Genomic DNA, 20,213 nt, shown 5'->3' with positions numbered 1-20,213 from the left:
CATGGCACTCATCCGCATATTCAATCAATAAGCACACCGACCTGGACCCAATATACCGACCACTGCAACGGACAGCTGGAACTGACAACCGGAAACAACAGATTCCAACCACTATAAATGCCGGAGGAAACATCACAGAAGCGCTTCACAGGAGGCTCCCAAGCACTGAGGATGTCACCTAGACAGGGGACGAAACGTCTGCAACACAAATTCCCAGCTCGGCGAACAGAACCACAACAATGAGCACCCGAGCTACAAATCTTCTCACAAACTTTGAATTTCCAGGCTATGACTATCATTAATAAAAAACAATCTACCCACCACTGCTTGATATTCAATGGTGTTACCAGCACTGAATCTTCCACCATCAAAATCCTGGGAATTAAAATTGACCAGAAAAATTAGTGGACCCATCACATAAACACATTGGCTACAAGAGCAGGCCTAGGAATATTGAGGTGAGTAACTCATCTTCTGACTACTCAAAGCCTGTCCACCATCTACAAGACATAAGTCAGGAGTGTAATGGATTACTCCCCACTTGCCTGAATGGATGTAGCGCCAACAATGCTCAAGAAGGTGGACACCATCCAGGACAAAGCAGCCCGCTTGATTGACACCATATCCACAAATATCCACTCCCTCCACCACTGACATTCAGTAGCAATAGTATGTATTATTTATAAGATGCGCCACAGAAATTCACCAAAGATCCTTAGATAGCATCTTCAAACTCAAGATCACTTCCATCTAGAAGGACATGAGCAGCAAATACATGGGAATTCGACCACCTTCAAGTTTCCCTCCAAGCCATCATTCTGACTTGGAAATATATCACCATCTGTTCACTATCACTGGGTCAAGATTCTGGAATTCCTTCCCTAACAGCATTATAGGTTAACCCATAGCAGATGGACTGCAGCACTTTTAGAGTCATACAGCATGGAAACAGGCCCTTTGGCCCAATTCAACCATACTGGCCAGGCTTCCCAAACTGAACTAGTTCTATTTGCCTGCATTTTCCCACATCCCTCTAAACCTTTCCCATCCATGTACCTGTCCAAATGCCTTTCAAATGTCGTAACTGTACTCGCCTCCACAACCTTTTCTAACAGCAATTGAAGAAGGTAGCTCACCACTACCTTCTCGGGGGTTAAGTAGGGATGGACAATAAATGCTTGTTAGCCAGTTACACCCACATTCCACAAACAAATTTTAAAAAGTTGATGACTTTTAATCAGACACATAAAATGAGCACAGTTAAATGTACTGAACTTAATGACAAAATATTTTTCCAACACTATAACAGTAAAAGATCTTTCAGAGAGGAGGTGAGGCCACTACAAATGTTAGCACATAAAGTGATAAAGAGAATGTGAATAAACTCAATGGTTATTTATTTATCAATTTCACTAGAAAATATACAACCAACATGTCCTTAATATGAATAAATAATGAAATGGATAGCCTAGACCAGCTCATAAGATAAAAGAATTCTGAAAAAATAAAGGTATTTATTGTGGGGTAGCAGTAAGTTAGGTTTGTGAAATGTTATTGGCTATCATCAGAAAGTTGACGCATGTTGGGAGGCCCCACCACTACTATGACTGACATATATATAGTACCTGCAACATACTAAGAAGGCATTTGTGTCTTCAAATAAAAATGACTGCTTGGTGAAATAAGGAAATATTACAAGGAATGACTGAAAGCTTGGTCGAAGAAGTGGTGCTTAAGGAGGTCCCATCAGGGAAATTCATAGGGAGTAGACGGCTGAGGGAATATTGACAAAGGTAGGGAAAATAAATTAGAGGAAGGTAGGTTTAGTTGGGGATGGGTAGGGATTAGAGTTGGTATACGGGATCAGTTAGTGACCAGAGCTTGCAGAGGAAAATAGAGATGCCGAGAAGTTATTTAAACTGGGGGTGTTGAGTGACAGGGGACCAATATAATTCAGCAAGAATGCAGGCAATAGGTGAATGGAATCTGTAGCATGCTGGGAAACTGGCGGCAGAACTTTGGGTGTTTTGTAATTTATGGTGGATGGAGGTTGTGAAACTATGCAGAAATAGTCAGTAACAATTTCAGTAGCAGATAGGCTGAGGCAAGTTGTGGAGGCAGACAAGTGATGTAACAGTGTGTGGAAATGAAAAGCATGAAGTTAGAATCTCAGCTTGATGTCAAACCTGAAACTACAGTTGGTGGAATCAGAGGAGTGGGGGAGACTTTCTCCATCCAAATCTATATCTACATTCATTCCTCTGTCACTGAGCAAATGCCCAACCTCTCTGCTCCACTTTTGTCATAATTACAAAGCAGTTGTCCTTTGTCACCTCCATTCTTGTCTCAAAAAACCCTCCCCTTTGAATGGACCCTCAAAATTTCCATCTCGCCTCAGTATCAACAGTTTTTCTTCCGAGTGACAAAGCACCTTGACGCGCTTCTGCAGTGAAGACATTTTTAAAAAATCTGACTTCAGTTTTTTTTGCCCCATGTTAATACTTCACTGTCACTTTTTAATTTCATTTCACATGAAGATATATGGGCTGCGACACTTCTGTACAATGCTGATGCCGTGCAACTTTGTCTGAGAGGTGCTTTGAATAAGATACCAAAATCCTTTATAATTTTAAGTCATCGTCATTCATTAGATATCAATTTTTTAAAATTCATTCACAGGCTGTGGGCATCACTGGTTAGGTAGCATTTATTGCCCATGCCTAGTTTTGCTCAGAAAGCAGTTAAGAGTCAACCATATTGCTGTGGGTCTAGAGTCACATGTAGGCCAGATCAGGTAAGAATGGCAGTTTCCTTCCCTAAAGGACATTAGTGAACCAGGTTTTCTGACAATTGATTCACCGTCACCACTAGACCCCTAATTCCAGGGTTATTTTTCATTGATTTCAAATTCTACCATCTATCATGACAAGATTTGAACCTGGATCCCCAGAAGGTTATCTGGGTCTCTGGTTTAGCAGTCCACCAATAATCCCACAAGTACATCACCACCCCTGATGTCCATCCCATCATGTGAAGAGCGAGGAAGTTTCTCAAGGGTTTGACTGGCACTTCTCTTTTGTAAGTCATCTCAGAGGTACAAAGTTAAAAATCACACAACAGCAGGTTATAGGCCAACAGGTTTAATTGGTAGCTTCCCATTAAACCTGTTGGACTATAACCTGGTGTTATGTGATTTTTAACTTTTGTACAATACAGTCCAACACCAGCATCTCCAAATCATCTCAGAGGTGTTCGTGGGACCTTCCTGCAGTGAAGAACAGCAATCTTTGCTGACATAACACAGCAGCTGCTTTATAGTCATTGTCAAATGTTTTGTGCTACACATTTCTGAAAGTGAATAAGGCACCACATATGTGCAATTTTAATCTCTTCCCAAACGTTTTCAATGTCCAGTTGATTCAAAACATGACGAATTACCTACCAAATTGTAACAGCACACACATTTTAACAGCACCAGTTGAATTCTTAAATGTGCCATTGTTCGATGCGATCTTTCCTGTAACATTGCTAATGCGACTTAATCGTTTCCTGAACTGTGCGTGCAGCAGTGTTTAGCCTTAAAACGAACTCAGGTATCATTTAGTTGCTTTCATTTGTTTCGTCTTGATGCAGTTCTATTATCATTAATATTATTCAGTCTTTCTCTGCTTTGAGTTCATCGTACCAGCTCTCTTCCTCGCTGCTTCAGTGAATTACCACTTCGACGCCCCAGGTCCTCCAAGCCCTGCCATGCACCAACCTGTCTTTCCTCCCAACCCCCAACACGCCACCAACCGCCATGTCTCGTGCCACGCCCTGCCCATTTTGGGCCCCTTCCACCATCGTCAAGGCAACAGGAACGTCATCACACACGGAATCTGATTGGAGGAAACCCCGAGCCCCAGCCTCCGACTCCCGGTCAACCGAAACTGTCAGAACAGCGGCGAGAGCCCGCCCCCTGAGGCGGAGGATCGTGCAGGCGATTGGCCGCCTGCCCAACCGTCGCCCGCCGCCTTCTCCACGTCTGACTGGCCGAGCCGCCTGTCTGTCCGTGCGAGGCTCGTGGTGTGCGTGTAAGGGGCGGGGCCTGAGCCAGCCGTCAAGGTGGAGCGTTAGGGAGGATCCTTTTTTTGTCCGCTTTCCTCGGCCAGAGCTTATCCATTTGAGGAGCAGCTGAGCGGGAGGAAGGTCGGTGTTCAGTCTCATCTTGACTAACTCTCTCCAACTGTGTGCGTGCGCTGAAGACGGTTAATACTAAAATAATGACAAATCATTTAAATTGTGTTGGGTGGTAGCTCTTCTGATTTGTCTGGTCTTTAAAAAAAAAACGACGAGTTTTAACTTAAATCCGCCGTTTCGATGCTTTATTTTTTCGCAGCAAATTTATACTTTGCACATAATGAAAGCTAGCGTAGGCTGCGGATGGAAAATAAGTGGCAGTGGAAGAGTCGAGGATATCTCTAACCTTTTGTATTAAAAACGATTTAATTGTTTTTCCCCCCCCTTTTTTTAAAATTTTGTTTTAACAGTGAAAGAAAGAGGGAGAAAAGTAGTGAGCAACAGTGTGTAAAACACGAGAGAAAGTCCTCCAATCTTTGCCTGCACCCCCCCCCCCCCCCCCCCACACTACCACCTCTCTGAGTATACCCCACCACCACCACCACCACCCTCGGAGCTCGATCGGAGCCGGAGAGCCATGGAGAACGCAGAGCAGGAGAAGGTGACCGAGCAGTGCAAGGCGGCCGAACAGGAGAAGCCGGCCGAGCAGGCCGCCTGCAACCCGTCGAACGAGGAGGATGTCCAGAAGGCCAAGCTGGCCGAGCAGGCCGAGAGGTACGAAGACATGGCCGCCGCGATGAAAGCGGTGACCGAGCGCTGCTGCGAGCTGACGATCGAGGAGAGGAACCTGCTGTCGGTCGCCTACAAGAACGTGGTGGGGTGCCGCAGGTCGTCCTGGAGGGTCCTGTCCAGCTTGGAAAGCAAGGGCGAGGATAAGTGCCAACAGTCCCAAATCCAATCTTACCGACACACAATCGAAGAGGAGCTTACTAAAATCTGCAACGAAGTCCTGGTAAGAAAGGCGAACAAAGGAGTGGAATGTCTTTGATCTGAAATGGTCCTTTTTTTAAAAAAAACACTGCCTGAAATAGCTGAGTTTCTCCTTCTCCGTATGCAAAAGAAAAGATTCAAAGCAGCCTTTTAACCAGCTTCTGTATCTTCAGTTTTTTTTTCTGGGGATAAAAGGTTTACCAACGAACTGACTAGGAACTGCAGTGTGCAGGGTTTTTTTTTGTACAGTCTGAGGCTGTATAGTTTTCTAGGTCAGTGTGCCATTAGCCTACATACAGGTCTGGGAGATTTAAAAAAAACTAGAACAGTTCTTCAAAACTAGGCTTTTCTATCATAGGTTGTGATTGCACTTTAAAAAGTCTTTCACCTGATCCTGTTAGCATTTGTAGACTAGTGACTTGTCAATTTAATTGGAAACTAATACATTTTGGCTGACCGCATGTTAATGTTGGTTCACTGGCAGAAAAGACTGAAGTTATCTTTATTTGGATTTACCTAGATGCTTGAACAAATCATGATCACTTTTTGATGTTACTTTTTTAACAGCTAAAGATGATTCTCAATTTTTTCAGTGCTGAGTCTTCTTTGCTAGTTTGTGTGTTAATTCACTTATCAACATTGAAAAATACTGATTTAAGAAAGGGGTAAGGGTACGTTTTGTTTCTTTCTGCTTCCACTGATTGCAATATGACTGTCATCTCAAACTGTGGTTGGCATTACTTTTGAAATGTAGGAATTCCCACTGCTAGATTGCTCAATGCTAAAACTATGGTAAACTGTCATATGAATGATAAGATATTGGCTACTTTTTCAAAATGTTTTACTTTTGTGCGGTGGGACAACTACCGTCTGGGTGTTTTTGTTCTTTACCTCAATTCTAATAGAAACTTGCTCATCTGTAACATTCTAAATCAGTGAGCGAGTGCTCAGGATACTGCATGGAAGTGACTAAAAGGCTTGTTACACTTTGTGATAGCTATGTTTGACTAGGGTGTGTATGCTGGGTGTGGTGAATTGCTGTGAATCATGTATTATCACTGATCTCTTTTCTGGTTGTTGCAGCCAAAATTGCTTTTATTAGTGATTTATAAATGTTACATATCTAGCTAGCTGTTCTGAATTGACTAGCTTTTTAGAATTGGTTGAAGTATTCAAGTTGAGGTTTTTAATCAAACTGGTAAAATTCTTCAAAGCATGCAGCAAAATGGATTGTAATTGCATACTGATCATTACACTGTGGCAATTCAATGGAAGCCTTGTTTGCTAGCAGTCCCAAGGTGAAATTCTCGACTTGTTTGTTCTGCCTTATACTTTTTAGATATTCTAAGTAGAATCTGTCACCATACCACCACATTTCTTTTTGATATCGGGTAAATGTGCAATGTTAGTTTCTAGTTGGAGCCTGAGTAAATATGTTCATGTAGGAAGTTTTGAACAGCTACAGGACATGGCAGCAGGTAGAGATAAAAATTTTTAACAATATGAAAGTTCTGTTTTATTAGATGGACTGGGGGTTTTGAGGTTGAGATTGAATTGGGTAAGTCTTGAGTTTGAAATATAGTTATTATTGATTCAGTAGCAATGTGTGAAGTTTAATGAATTTAAATGTTGGGCACTATTTGCTGTTGGAATTGTGGCTTTGATATCCTACTCTTTTTCGAGGCCTCATTCTATTTTTGACTCATCCTTTAACTTATTTGTTTCCTTCAGACACGTGGTCAGTTGTGGGGGCATGGAACAGGTACAAACAACAAAACTATATTTTCATCCTGGAGGATGTCATTTAGCCCAATTTAGCCTGTGCTGTCAGAAAATCAACCATTCATAGCTAATCCTACTTTCTTTGGTTTGTAACCTTCATTCCAGTGCATAACTGAAGGAGCCCCTCATGCCTGAGGAAATCACAGGCCAGTACTAAATGGGTTATTCCTCACCACTGATTCTTTTGCTGCTTGTTAGCATTACCTCTTCAGATGAATTCCCCAAAGTCTAAATTTGTCTGATTTTATCAGGGGTCACATTCATTTTATCCTTGCCCACCTCCACCCATTTGAATCCGATCTACCTGTTGTAGCAGTAAACCTAATTTACACCTTAACCTAGCAATTGTCCAAAGCTAATGAAATTTGTGGAAGAGCATTTTTCCTTGCCTATGAAAATACTGGAGAGGTGGACGTCTGAATTAGAGCGTGTGAATGGATTCGTAGAAAATATTAACTAACCCATTAAGGAAAATGAGTGAGTGACAAGACTTGACTGAATCGTGCCGTAGTTCAGTGGTAATGTCACTGCGCTAGTAACTCATAGGCCAGGCTCGTGCTGCAGGATATGTTCAAACCCAACTATTGCAGATGGTGAATTTAAATTAAGATAAACTATTTGCTATTATTGATTGTTATGGAAATCTACCATCTTTAGTGTGGCCTAGGTGGGATTCTAGACATGGTCGACTCCTAACTATTCTCTGACTTGGTAAATCAGTCTGCCCGCCCTTAACAGTACTTGAACAGTGCACGCTGGCACTGTGATACTCTGAAGATTAAGAATGCTCGGAGGTTGATAGAGGGAAGTGCTGCAGCCTTAGAAATTCAATTTAGATATTGAACATGTGTTTGCTGAAAAGTCAAGTCCTCAATTTAGGACACATTAAGCTGTGGCTCTTAAAAAAATTATGTCACCTATGGTAGCAAAATCTTTTAAAATTTGAGAATAAAATTGCTAGTATCATTTTCATTAAGAGCGAATAATTGGATATGTCCAGTGTGAGTTTGAAAATCTGCTTTCAAGTCATTAGGAAGATCTGTTGTAGTATGTGGGCTTTTTCAAAAAAAAACCTATACCAGTGATAAGAATTTAAATCTACATAGTCCCTTGGGCAAGGAGCAATTGTAGTGAGAGGGGTTTAAAACAGTACATGGATAAGTTTACTATGAAAAATTTGTAAACTTAGACCTGAATTTCCAAATTCCTTTGCTCTAAACCATTTAGAAGGCAGCATTGTAGGTTGATCTTAAAAATATCCTACATGTGTAAAGTCCAAGACTTGAGATGGAATACTTAGTGATGCCTGTTTTACTTTTAACTACAACATATTGTTTCTGTGCAGTGGTCCTTTTCTTTTCCTACAGTAAGGATACATGACTTGGGCTGGGATTAGTAGGTTATGATGCTATCTGATTCTAAAACATGAGGAGGAGGGTAATACTTAATGCTAATTGTAGAAGAGAGCATTAGATATGTTCAAGTTATAAAAGATTGAGGTGGTGAATTTCCAAACAAACATTTTGACTTTTTCCAATGGTTGTGTTCTTTAATAAAATATTAAGTGCATGAATGATTGCAGAAGGATCCTAAGGTCCAAATGTGTGGAACTCTGGTTGAAGTTTGTAGCATAAATGTCTGAATAGACTGCGATTGGATAGACTAACAGTCAAGTTTTGAAGGAATAAGAATTGGGAGATAAATGTATTTAGGGCTCCTTGCATGCATGGAGGTTCAATGCCTACTGGCTGGATGAATAAGTACCTTGTATAACCTCCCACTATTCTGCTCTACTTGATCACCAACTTTCATTCCAGATAGAATAGAGATTCTCATTCTAATCTTGAATGTCTTTGCTAGATCAGTCAAGTATTCAGGAGCACCAAATAGTTATTGTCATCAATCTATTTTATACAGGTTACATACTACAGGACAAGTGAGACTTGAACACAGATTTTTCTGGCCCAGAAGTAACCCTGCCAATGTGATGCAAGAACTCAGCCCAGCTTATTTGTTTTAGGTATCAGACCTTTTCCTGCAACTGGCAGAATTAAGGAATTAATCCATCACTTAATTCTACAAATTTGAGCTGTGCCACAATTTATTTTTGAGTGGATGAGAAATGCACAATGGATGGAAATCCTAATTTTAAACCTACCCAAAGTGTTTACGATGAAGCTAAGATGCACTTAATGTTAGAGCTTTCAGCGGAGAGGAGGAAATAAAGGAAGAGTTGCCATAGTGCCTTGAGCTGACATGACTTGGGCCAAGGTAATGGTAAAGAAAGCTGCTAGTGTCTGGAATTCTAAAGATCTTCACTATTTTCCTGCTGTTAATCCAACTTTTTGAGACATTGATATCTTTTAAATTGGCTGTATCACTGGCGATACTATTAAATAGAGAATTTGCTATAACTGAATATTTTACTGCTAAATGCTGGTGTCAAAATGTCAAAACTACAAAACGTTATCCAGTGGATGCTGGTATGGCTTGTGCTAGGAAACTATGTACTTTGTGCTTGATGGTGCATGCTACTTATCAATGTTCTGCAGGTAATTCGCACACTCCGTCATAGGGAAATCTGATAGCAAAAGTGGTAATTATTGTTTGATGCTATAAATGATTCTACTTGCATGAACTTTCAGGCTTGTATTTTCTGACAGCCAGCAGTTGAGGCTACTGGGTGAAGGAAGACTGATGTTAAGAACAGCCTGAGTTGATTGATTTATATTGTGGGAGGACTGGCTTTGGGCCTGCATGTTGGCTTATTCCCATGCTGCACCTTGGCACATTCAATCAAACTGTCCAGGTTGATGCTTGGCTTCCATGAGCAATCAGTCAACACACACTTTCATTCCTCAAACATAGCTCTGATTTCTATATGCATACATCACACCCCTCACTTGTGAAGTGAATTCACGGTATTCATTTAGAACCCTACTTGTGTCCCTGGCTCTGTGCTAAAATTACCAGTGCCCTTACTGGACCCTATTCTCCCTAGTTATGTTTGCCATTAGCGTACTTAAGATCTTCCTTATTTTACCTGCTATTATCCTTCCATGCCCCCTCTCTGCTTTCCTAATTTAAGTTCTCCTTTTATGTGCTATGCTACATGGTTTGTTTTGAGTCCTTTTGTATTTGCCATGAACCTTCCTTTTTACAATACTTATGGGTATGTGTGCCAAACTGGGAAGTTGGTTTGCAGATGTCTAGGTGGTGTACTCAGTGCTTTGGAGCTTCTTGAGAGGTACTACGGTACTGTCATCAGGAATTTATTTGGTTCTGTTTCTGCTGCTTCCAGTTGCAGTAGTTTGTCACCGTGACCAGTATATAGAGTTTAAATCTGTATTTAGAGTCCATGAATGAGTGCCATCTTCTAGAAATTCTCAGGCTGTCCTCTGTTCAGCAGCTTCAATTATTGTATTGTCCCTGTCAAATTTGTGGTTCTTGTCATCTGTGTGGCTACTTGTGAAAGCTGTTAGTAGGGTTTAGTGGCTAGTTGAATTGAATTTGTCATATGTACCAAGGCTCAGTGAAAAGCTTTGTCTTCTGGGCAGACCACTTAGTTAAGTAGCAATAATCAAAACATAGTACAGGTGAGTACTTCGTGAGTCCATTTCAGTGTTCTAACAGTAGGATAGAAACTGTTTTGAAACAGGCTGGTGCTTGTGTTCCGGCTTCTGTATCTTCCCAATGGTAGAGGTTGTAGAAAAACATTGCCAGGATGTGATGGGTCTTTAAGAATGCTGGCAGCCTTTTCTTGGCTAGTTTGGTGTTCGTGGATGTGGATTGCTAGTTGTCTGCTTGTTTGTCCTATAGTGTTTTGGATTATCAACACCATGCTCACAGGGATCTAATTTGAGAGGAAATTAACTAACATCCTATTCCTGGATATGATGCTGGAAAGATCACAGAACGGGCAATGCACAAAAGTGTACTGAAAAGCCCCACAGACCAGACCCTGAACAGCAACCACCCAAACACGTGAAGCTGCATTAGGATCTTGCCCAAAAGGACTACAACGTTCTTGACCTGTGAAGAGAAGAGCATCTCTGCCAAGTTTTTGCCAATAATAGATATCCCTGCAACTTCATTTGCAGACAAATGTGATAAGGACATGCCATGACCTAACACTAGCCAAGCTACCTTTTTATTAAGTCTCGAGCTAACAGCTAGACTCTTCCCACCACTCTGATTCATGACAGCCAAGCTCAGGCAACTCACAGACAAAAGACCCTATATCCATCATGTGCAAGACTAACTTTAATTTACAAGATTCCATTTAAAGACTGTCTGCCTGTTTGCCTTCTGTATGCATTAACTTTCATGCATTAACTAGCCACTAAGCACTACAACCAGCTTTCCCTAGTAGCCATGCACCTGACAAGGACTACAAATTCAACTGGGATAACCACAATCATTGGACAAGCTAAACAGGACAGCCAGAGAATTTCTAGAAGCATGGCACTCATCCACTGACTTCATCAACAAATGCAGATCTAGACCCAATATACTGGCTGCTACAATGAATTGGAGACAATACAGCAGCACTTCACAGGAGGTTCCAAAACACACTCACCTAGACACAGTGAGACATCTGCCAAATGACTTCCCAGTTCAGCAAAAATATCCACCACCGTGGCAACTGACACCTAAGCTACAAATCTTTTTATGCAAGTTCTCCTTATCTTTATCTAATCTTGTCTATCCTTTTTTACCCAGGGTTTGCTGGGTATATTGGAATGTGTTGATTCTGTGCTGCCCTCAAATGCATCCTGCTGCTTTTGACTTTTTTACTAAAAGTATCTGCTCCCTGTCTGCTCTGGCCAAATCGTATCTAACTTTAATAAACCACCCCGACCTACATATTGTGAACTTTCAATTTCAGCCCCATCCCTGTCCTTTTCCATCACTTTTTTTTAAAATTTAAAATCGTTTTGAATACTGTCTGAGAAATGTTTCCCCCAGTGTCACTTCAACCACTTGCCTGGCTTACTGTTGAATCCAGGACCATCCCCCTCATGGCACTCGCTATACTGACTTTTTAGTAGTGAAAGCACCAAGGAAGAGCAGCAAATAGAGAAAGTCCAGCAAAGTTACTTATACCAAGTAATGAAGGTTTGCCCCAGCATTTGATGTCATGAGCATTATGAACTGATTGGAAATATCATTGATCAAGTGTATTGCAGGGAAGGCTTCCTGTCTGACACATTATGACAAGCGCAGTACTATCTATTCATGGGCGATTCAGACCACACACACCTGCTGCTGCCTGGTGAGAGGGTCAAGCACGTAGTATTGAACAGGAACAAAGGCAGTGAGCAAGTACACCAACTCAGTGAAGTAGTGTTGTATGGGTGGTGGAGAGAAACAACCTGTGATTAACTTCCAGGCCTGGCCTCAAAACAACTTGTTTACTCTATCCTTTTTTTAAAAGAGCTATTATTCACCATCCAAAACTCAACTTTAGCTGTCAGTTCACTTCACTGCTCCAAATGAAAATTAATAAAAGTAGTCAGGGTTTTACTAACTGTTAAACCACTTCATTCTGCACTGGAAATTTTCACTGCTTGCCAGTCCACTTTGCATTGGCTACTATATATTCCTACAAGCTTTAATAGCTCTTACTCAGTCATGGCAACTTTGTCATCTTGGAGAAAGCAAGAACTAGATCATTGTGGTGTTGGAAGTGCATAGCAGGTCAGGCAGCATCAGAAGTGCAGGAGAATCAACGTTTTGGACATAAGTCAACATCAGGTCTTCCCCCTCCCACGCATTTTGCTTTAAAACAAACTTATGGGGTGTGTCATTTGCTGGGCCAGCGCTTATCATTTTTCTTGCCATCTAAAAACTGCAGCAGTTCAAGTGTAAGAGCACCCACAGTGCTGTTTGGAAGCTTAGTTCCAGGAATTTGATCCAGTGGCTAAAAAGGAATTGTGATTTAGTTGTAAATAAAAATGAATGGCTTGCAGTTGTACTAATGCATCTCCTGTTTTGTCATTCAAAGTGATAAGGTCTATGACATCACCTTGTAAATATATGGGTTATTGCAGTGCATCTTGTAGATGGTACACACTGCTGCCATTGTCAGTAGTGGAAGGGCTGTATGGATGTCAGTCAAGTAGGCTGTTCTGTCATGGATGGTACAGAAACAGAAGGAAAAGCTCAGCAGGTCTTGCAGCACTTGAAGAGAAGTCAAAGTTAGCATTTTGGGTCCAGTGACCTTCCTCAGAGCAGGTTTCTTTGTTTGAGCTGCACTCTATCAATGTAGAGTACACCAAAACAGACCTAACTTAGCTTTTCTAGATGGTGGGGAGACTGGGTGTAAGTTCTGCAGCAAGTAATTCTGAACCTCCTCCTTTTTCTTTGCTTCTGTAATTACTTGTTTATATGGTTGGTTCAGTTTCTGGTCAGTAATTAAACCCCAGGATGTTAATGTGTCATTCACTTGTGGTAATGCCACTGAATGTGAAGAGATGATGGTTAAATTATTACTGGGATGTCATTTTCTATCCAGATTTTCATTCTTTAAAGAATAATTGAATTAAGATGCCATTACAAAACAGAATTGCTGAAGGCATTAAAGGTGGAAGGTTATCTGAATGCTTTTCATACTGACTCTCCGCCTCAGTTTTTTTCGCCTTAACTGAATATCCAGTGCAAGATAACCTTTTCACTGATCTCAACAATCAAATGAATTGAAAATGGTATCCTAGAGAGAAATATAGTTTGGTGTGACGAACAGTTTTTAAAATTATGCCCTAGGTATTTTGATTGCAAACGCCAATGATAGTCTGAGCCAGATCTATAGCATGGAAATCCACCCTTCAGTCTAGCTGCTGATCGCTATCCTAAATTAATCTAGTCCCATTTGCCAACACTTGGCCCATATCCCTCTCAACCCTTCCCATCATAACCCTCCAGATGCTTTTTACATGTTGTAATTGTACCAACCTCTATCACTTACTCTGTCTAAAAATTATAGCATGTTTAATTTCTATTAAAACTGCTTGCAATCTGAATGGTCTTCCTTGGCAAAATGCCAGTTGATTTCCTGTTTACTGACCTGTTTCAAAATGGCACCTTTAAAGATGGCAAAACTCAGTTGTTGAATACCATTGCAAGAACTTGACATAACTTTGCCACTTGTGCTTTGTAAAGGCCAGTATCTGGTACTGAGGTTTGCACATACTAGTGTGCATGTTACTTGCACTAAGGTTTGGCTCAAATTTGAGAATTCATTTGGCCCCAAGTAACATTTTGTCACGCCTCTTTTTGTGTACGTGCTTTCGGAAGTTTACGTATTTTTGGTTTGCCTTCTACTGAACTCCAAAGGTAGATACGGTTGACTTGCATAAGTTGAGATCCCCTAGTTGCAACTTGAAGATAAGTGATTAGTGTTGAGCAATTCCTCTTTTTAGAATAAATGCCTGACCCTACCCACTTCCTGTTGTTTGTTTTGCAACAATGCTTTTGCAGCAAGTTCAGTCTGCTCATCAGTCTCCTGAGCATCACTTATCAGATATTGAAGCCTTTATTTCTTCAGCACTCCAGGAGATTGTTGAAATTTTGATTATGTTGGCATTAGTCTGATAAACTGGGTCTTGTCTACTTAAAATGGTTGAATATCCAAGTGTGGAGTACCTGATTTGAGGGTGTTAGGCAACTATGATTTTTGTCCACTGTCTGTTTTAAGAACAGTGTAACAGATTGAATTTTAATGGTGGTTGGAGATGTTTTACTATGTTGGGGCTAAAGTGAGATGGAGTGATCTGATTTTCATATGCTAAAGGACACCAATGAGAATGTTGAATGGTCGTTGGAATGGGAGGCCATTTCTCTCAGGATGATTTGTGAATGGGTTGGTGCAACATGGGGTGGCACAGTGGCTCAGTAGTTAGCACTGCTGCCTCACAGCACCAGGGTCCCAGGTTCAATTCCAGCCTCTGGTGACTGCAAACTCCACCCATGTATTCTCCCCATGTTTCCTCCCACAGTCCAAAGATGTGTAGGTCAGGTGAATTGGCCAGGCTAAATTGCCCATAGTGTTAGGTGCATTAGTCAGAGGGTAATGGGTCTGGCTGGGTTACTCTTCAGAGGGTTGGTGTGGAATGGTTGGGCCAAAGGGCCTGTTTCCACCCTATAGGGAATCTGATCTAGAACATGCAAGATCCACTGTAGTGCATGAAGTTGGAGCAGGCAGTTTGAGTCCGCATGCTACACTATCATTTCACACTGGAGAACTGTGCCATACTTTTCTGCATCTGAAGTGCTATATAAATGCTGCAACTAATACCAAAAATCTTAATTTTTTGAGGAATGGGAGGTTAAGGTGTACAGGGAATGATAGCCTAGAAAGTGAGGGAAATTGACTTAAGTATGCTGTAGTTCTAATTGAAAAATAGAACCTAGCTGCAAAGCTTGGTCTTTGTGACCATGTTTGAAGAGGATGATGTGATAATAAACCAAAGCCTTTTCTAGCCCTGAACTACAAGTGGATAATAAGACTATGTTGTGAAATATTGATTTTTCTCCACTTCATGGTTTCTATATGCAGAGGAATTGTCTGACTCTGGATGCCATAGCTACTATATATACTCCTCTAGATAAGGAGGGACATGATTGAGCAAAAGATCTAAACTTTTTATTAAAAGTAATGGGAGATTTAGACATGAGGCATTTTGAGAAATGAACTGAGTGGCGGGGGTGTTTAATCAGCCTGTTCCTGCTTTTCCATCATATCCTTTTGCACTCTTTCTTGGAGTTATTACACAATATTCTGGCTTTTTTGTTTCTATGGCTGTAAATTCCACAAACTCCCCACTCCAGATTAAGAAACCTCTTTCCCTGTTTTAAATGATTAACTTCATATCCTTGGGCTGTGACCTTTTTGACTCTGAACTTCCCTGGCATCTACGACATCCATATTGCACTTACTCTGGTTCTAATTATTTTAAAGGTTTGAGGTTTCTCCTCATTCTTAACTCCACCGAATATAGTCCTAACTGATTCAGCCTCTGCTCTGTCAGATCTGCCATTCTAGGAATCAGTTAAGTAAGTCTTTACACCCTCAACAGATCCTTCCTCCAATAAGGAGATCAAAATTGCAGTGTTCCAGATATGATCTTGCTAATGCCCTGTATAACCTAGAGACCTAGCTGGCTAGAGGATTTGAATACACAAGCTAGCAAAAATCTTAACTGTTTGACAAGTTTGTTCCTATCTCCCATAGATTATCCCCAATCTCATGCACTTCAAACTTTACATTCCAGTCTCTCAATTTTGGACTTTGTTGAAAAAGCCTTCTGAAAAGGCAAATAAACCACACCATTAGCCCAACTCTTCAACTTGATATCCTACAAGAATTAAAGTAGATTTGTCGAGCATGATTTCCCTTCTGTAAATTCATGCTAACCCTCCCTGGTCTGATTATCTTCCCAGTGTTAAGCTATTAACATTGGCAGTTCTCCTCACCACCCCCATATAGTTGGCTAATTTATGTAACTTGTTTTCTCTCTGCTTAGAGGGGTTATGCTAGGTACCCTCCAATCTGTAGGAACAGTATGGCATTGAAGCCCACACAATACCATTTTCAAGCAGAGTATAAGACTTATTCAGCTGACCATATATGAAGATGTTTCCTTGTCAACGTTTGACCTGATGTCATATTTCAAGGACTCCTAATTCACTGAATATTGTGCAATTCTGGTCACCTTTCTATCAGAAGGATGTTGTGAAATTCAAAAGGATTCAGAAAAGACTTAGAAGGATATTGCCAGGATTGAAAAATGAGCTATAAGGAGAGGCTTATAAAATCTTGAGGGGCATGGATAGAGTAAATAGACAAAGTCTTTTCCCTGGAATTGGGGGGGGGTGTCCAGAACTAGAGGGCATGAGGTTAGGGTGAAAGGGGAACGATAGAGACCTACGGAGCAATGTTTTCATGCAAGAGTTTGTGTGTATACATGGAATGTGCTGCCAGAGGAAGTAGTGGAGGTTGGTACTTTTTATAACATTTAAAAGGCATCTGGATGTGTTATGAATGGGAAAGCAAATACTGGCAAATGGGACTAGATTAGATCAGGATATCTGATCAGCTTGGATGAATTGGATTGAAGGGTTTGTTTCCATGCTATACATCTGACTGAACTATCCCTGCTTGATTTGTGCCATGACCTTTTGGGTCTTTGGTGTGACAGGACAGGAATGGTAATGCAATCTAGATATTCGGTTTAGTGGCAGTGAGGCTGGATGGCTTGTGGAACCACTCTTCCAAGTTTCAAATATTAGTGAGGAACATTTGAGTTCACAAGCCTTGTTTTGCTTTTCTAACTTTTAGCACTTGGGTTGTTTCTACATTATCCATCTTTGGTTTAATCGTTTTACTTGCACTGCAATTATGCAACTCCTGTTTCTTGCTAGTGTATTTGAGAGCAGTTTTAAGTCAGTAGTGTCCTGCTGGAAAAGCACAGCAGATCAGGAAGCACCATTCCTGTTGAAGGGCTTATGCCCGAAATGTTTATTCTCCTCTGTTGCCTGACCTGTGCTTTTCCAACCCCATGCTCTTGACTCTGATCTGCAGTCCTCACTTTCTACTAAGTTTGTCGGCCACATTGTGGATTTCCATTTCACACAGTACTGGGGAAGGAGAGCAGATTCCTCCCTTGAGGACGTGAGTGAACAATGTGGTTTTTTTTTTACTATCTAATTGTAATGAAACAAGCATTTTATGGCGTGTGTAGCTGGTTAGTATGGGCTGAGATTATTTGAATGGTTACAAAACCACTATCTCCTCTATATAGGCATCAGGGTAAAATGGAATAGATTTGTTTCCCTACAGTCTGGAAACAGTCCCTCCGTCCAAGTCCACACCGACTGAGTAAACCCCTCAGACCCATTCCTGTACCCTATATTTTACCTTTGATTAATGCACCTAATGCAACAGGCAATTAGGCATGGCCAATTCACCTGACCTGCACATCATCTGTATTGTGGGAAGGAACCAGAGCACCTGGAGGAAACCCATGCAGACACTGGGAGGGGAGGGAATGGGTAAACACCACGCACAGTCGCCCAAGGCTGGAGTTAAACCTGGGTCCCTGGTTCTCTAAGGCTCCACTGAGCCACTGTGCTGCCAGAGTAGATAGCTGGCCAAGAATATTGAAATAATTGGACCTCAGTCAGAATGACATGGTGAGGAGTCCTGTAACAGTCGTGGGTAATTGTAGGCATTGTAGTGCTATGTTTTTCATCCAGGACATTTTAGATTTGAACAAAAACAAATTCTGGAAAGTGTCTGCAGGTCTGGTAACATCTATAGAGAAATCAGTTAATGTTTTTAGTTTAGTGACCTTTCTTCAGAAATGGTAGCTAGGAAAAGGAAGGTTTTTATCTGAAGATAAGATTGGGGGAGGGATAAGGAGTAAACAGTAGTGGAGATAAAAACCATTAGACAGACAACATGGATTTAAAAACCAGTCTAGGGGAATGAATAGCTGTTAATGTGAACTACTGGTAGCTGACAATGGTTTGTGAGAGACCATGCGATAAGACCTGGTACATGTGGGTGGAGGAAAGCATGGGGAAAATGCTCAAGCCCTAAAATTTTTGAACTCTGTATTGAGTCCAGAAGGCTGTAGAGTTCCCAAACACAAACTTTTAAGTGGTCTTTAGACTATAAGATATAGGAGCAGAAATTAGGTCATTCAGCCTATCAGTCTGTTCTGCCATTCAATCATGGCTGAAGTTTCTCAACTCCATTCTCCTGCTTTCTGCCTGTAACCCTTGATCACCTTGACAATGAGAACCTATCTAACTCTAGTCTTGAGTATACTCAATGACGTGGCCTCCAACCCTTCTGTGACATCTAATTCCATAGATTCACCTCCCTGGTTGGAGATGATCTCTGTTCTAAAAGGTCTTCCCTTACTCTAAGACTGTGCCCTCAGGTCCTAGTCCCTCCTACCAATGGAAATACCTTCTAATAGACTGTTCAGGCCATTTGGTATTCTGCATGTTTCAATTAGATCCCCCTTCATCCTTCTAAACTCAATCGATTTTAGACCTAGAGTCCTCAAATGTTCATGTTTAGTTTTTCATTCCTGGTACCATTTCAAAATCTCCTCTATGCTCCAGGACCAGTATGTCCTTCCTGAGACATGGGGCCAAACACTGCACACACTACTCCAAATGTAACCTAACCAGAGCCTTGAAATATATCCCTGCCCTTATATTCCCTTGAGAATCCTGGACTAGAACTCCAAGTCTCTTTGACTTCTAAATTTTCTCCCCATTTAGAAAATAGTCCGTGCCTCTATTCTTCCTACCAAGTGCATGACTCACTTTCCCAAGTTTTACTCCATCTTCCAATTCTTTGACCACTCTCCTAATCTGTCCAAATGCTTCTGCAGCCTCAGTGCTACCTGTCCCTCTACCTATCTTTGTACATCAGCAAACTGAGCCAGAATGCCCTCCATTCCTTCATCTAGATCCTTAAATATAAAGTGAAAAGTTGTCCTAACATTGAGCTTTGCAGAACACCACTTGTCACTGGCTGCCACCCGGAAAAGGATCTGTTTATCCCCACTCTCTGCTTTCTACCAGACAGCCAAGCTTCTATTCCATGTATCACTTTCCTCGAACACCATGAGCTCTTATCTTACTCACTAGCCTCTTGGCAGCACATTGTCAAAGGCCTTCCTGAAGTCAAGATAGCTAACGTCCGTTGGTTCTCCTTGGTCTGATCTGCTCCCTAACTTTAGAATTCTAACAGATGTTAGGCATAACCTTCCCTTAATGAAACCATGCTGACTTTGCCCTATTTTACCACACACTACCAAGAATTCAGAATATCTCATCCTTCACTATGTATCCAGGATCTTACCCAAGACTAAGGTTAAGCTAATTGGTCTGTAATTTTCCATCTTTTGCCTTGCTCCCTTTTTTAAACTGGTATGCTAGCAATTTGCATTCCTCTGGGACCCTCCTTGATTCTAACAATTCCTGGAAGATCACTTCTATGGAGGCATTAGTGGTAATGAAAGTGGCAGATGGGAGTACAATGGGAAAGTGAATCATCTCCCTTGGTAGGGTGACTAGAGGCATGGACTTTTTTCTAAATTTTTCTAAAATTTAGAAGTGCAAAGAATGTTGGGAGTTCTCGTCCAGGACACTCGGTAAACTTGCAGGTTAAGTAAGCAGTTAGGAAAGCAAATGCAATGGTGGCATTTATTTTGAGGACTTGAATGGAAAAGCAGGGATGTACTTCTGAGATTCTGTAAGGTTCTGGTCAGGCCACATCTGGAGCCTTTGTGTGCAGTTTTGGAGTTAGTGGTAATCTTCCAGGAATTGATAGAATCAGGGAGGGTCCCAGGTGTCACACC

The 20,213-nt window shown here is 41.3% G+C and overlaps 1 protein-coding gene across 1 annotated transcript in view; it reads left to right on the top strand.

Annotated features, from left to right (window-relative positions):
- Positions 1-4,023: 4,023 nt before the first annotated feature.
- The window catches only part of LOC140465796 (14-3-3-like protein), a 30,674-nt gene continuing 14,484 nt past the window's right edge, over positions 4,024-20,213 (top strand). Inside the window, exons 1-2 of the mRNA XM_072561581.1 lie at positions 4,024-4,188; positions 4,530-5,071. Coding sequence (XP_072417682.1) covers positions 4,697-5,071 — 375 coding nt within the window. The 5' untranslated portion in view covers positions 4,024-4,188; positions 4,530-4,696. The remainder of the gene's footprint in view (positions 4,189-4,529; positions 5,072-20,213) is intronic.

Source organism: Chiloscyllium punctatum, chromosome 3 (genome assembly GCF_047496795.1).
Source record: "Chiloscyllium punctatum isolate Juve2018m chromosome 3, sChiPun1.3, whole genome shotgun sequence".
In the NCBI taxonomy this organism is placed as follows: Eukaryota; Metazoa; Chordata; class Chondrichthyes; order Orectolobiformes; family Hemiscylliidae; genus Chiloscyllium; species Chiloscyllium punctatum.
This window is presented reverse-complemented; position numbering and strand designations above follow the sequence as displayed.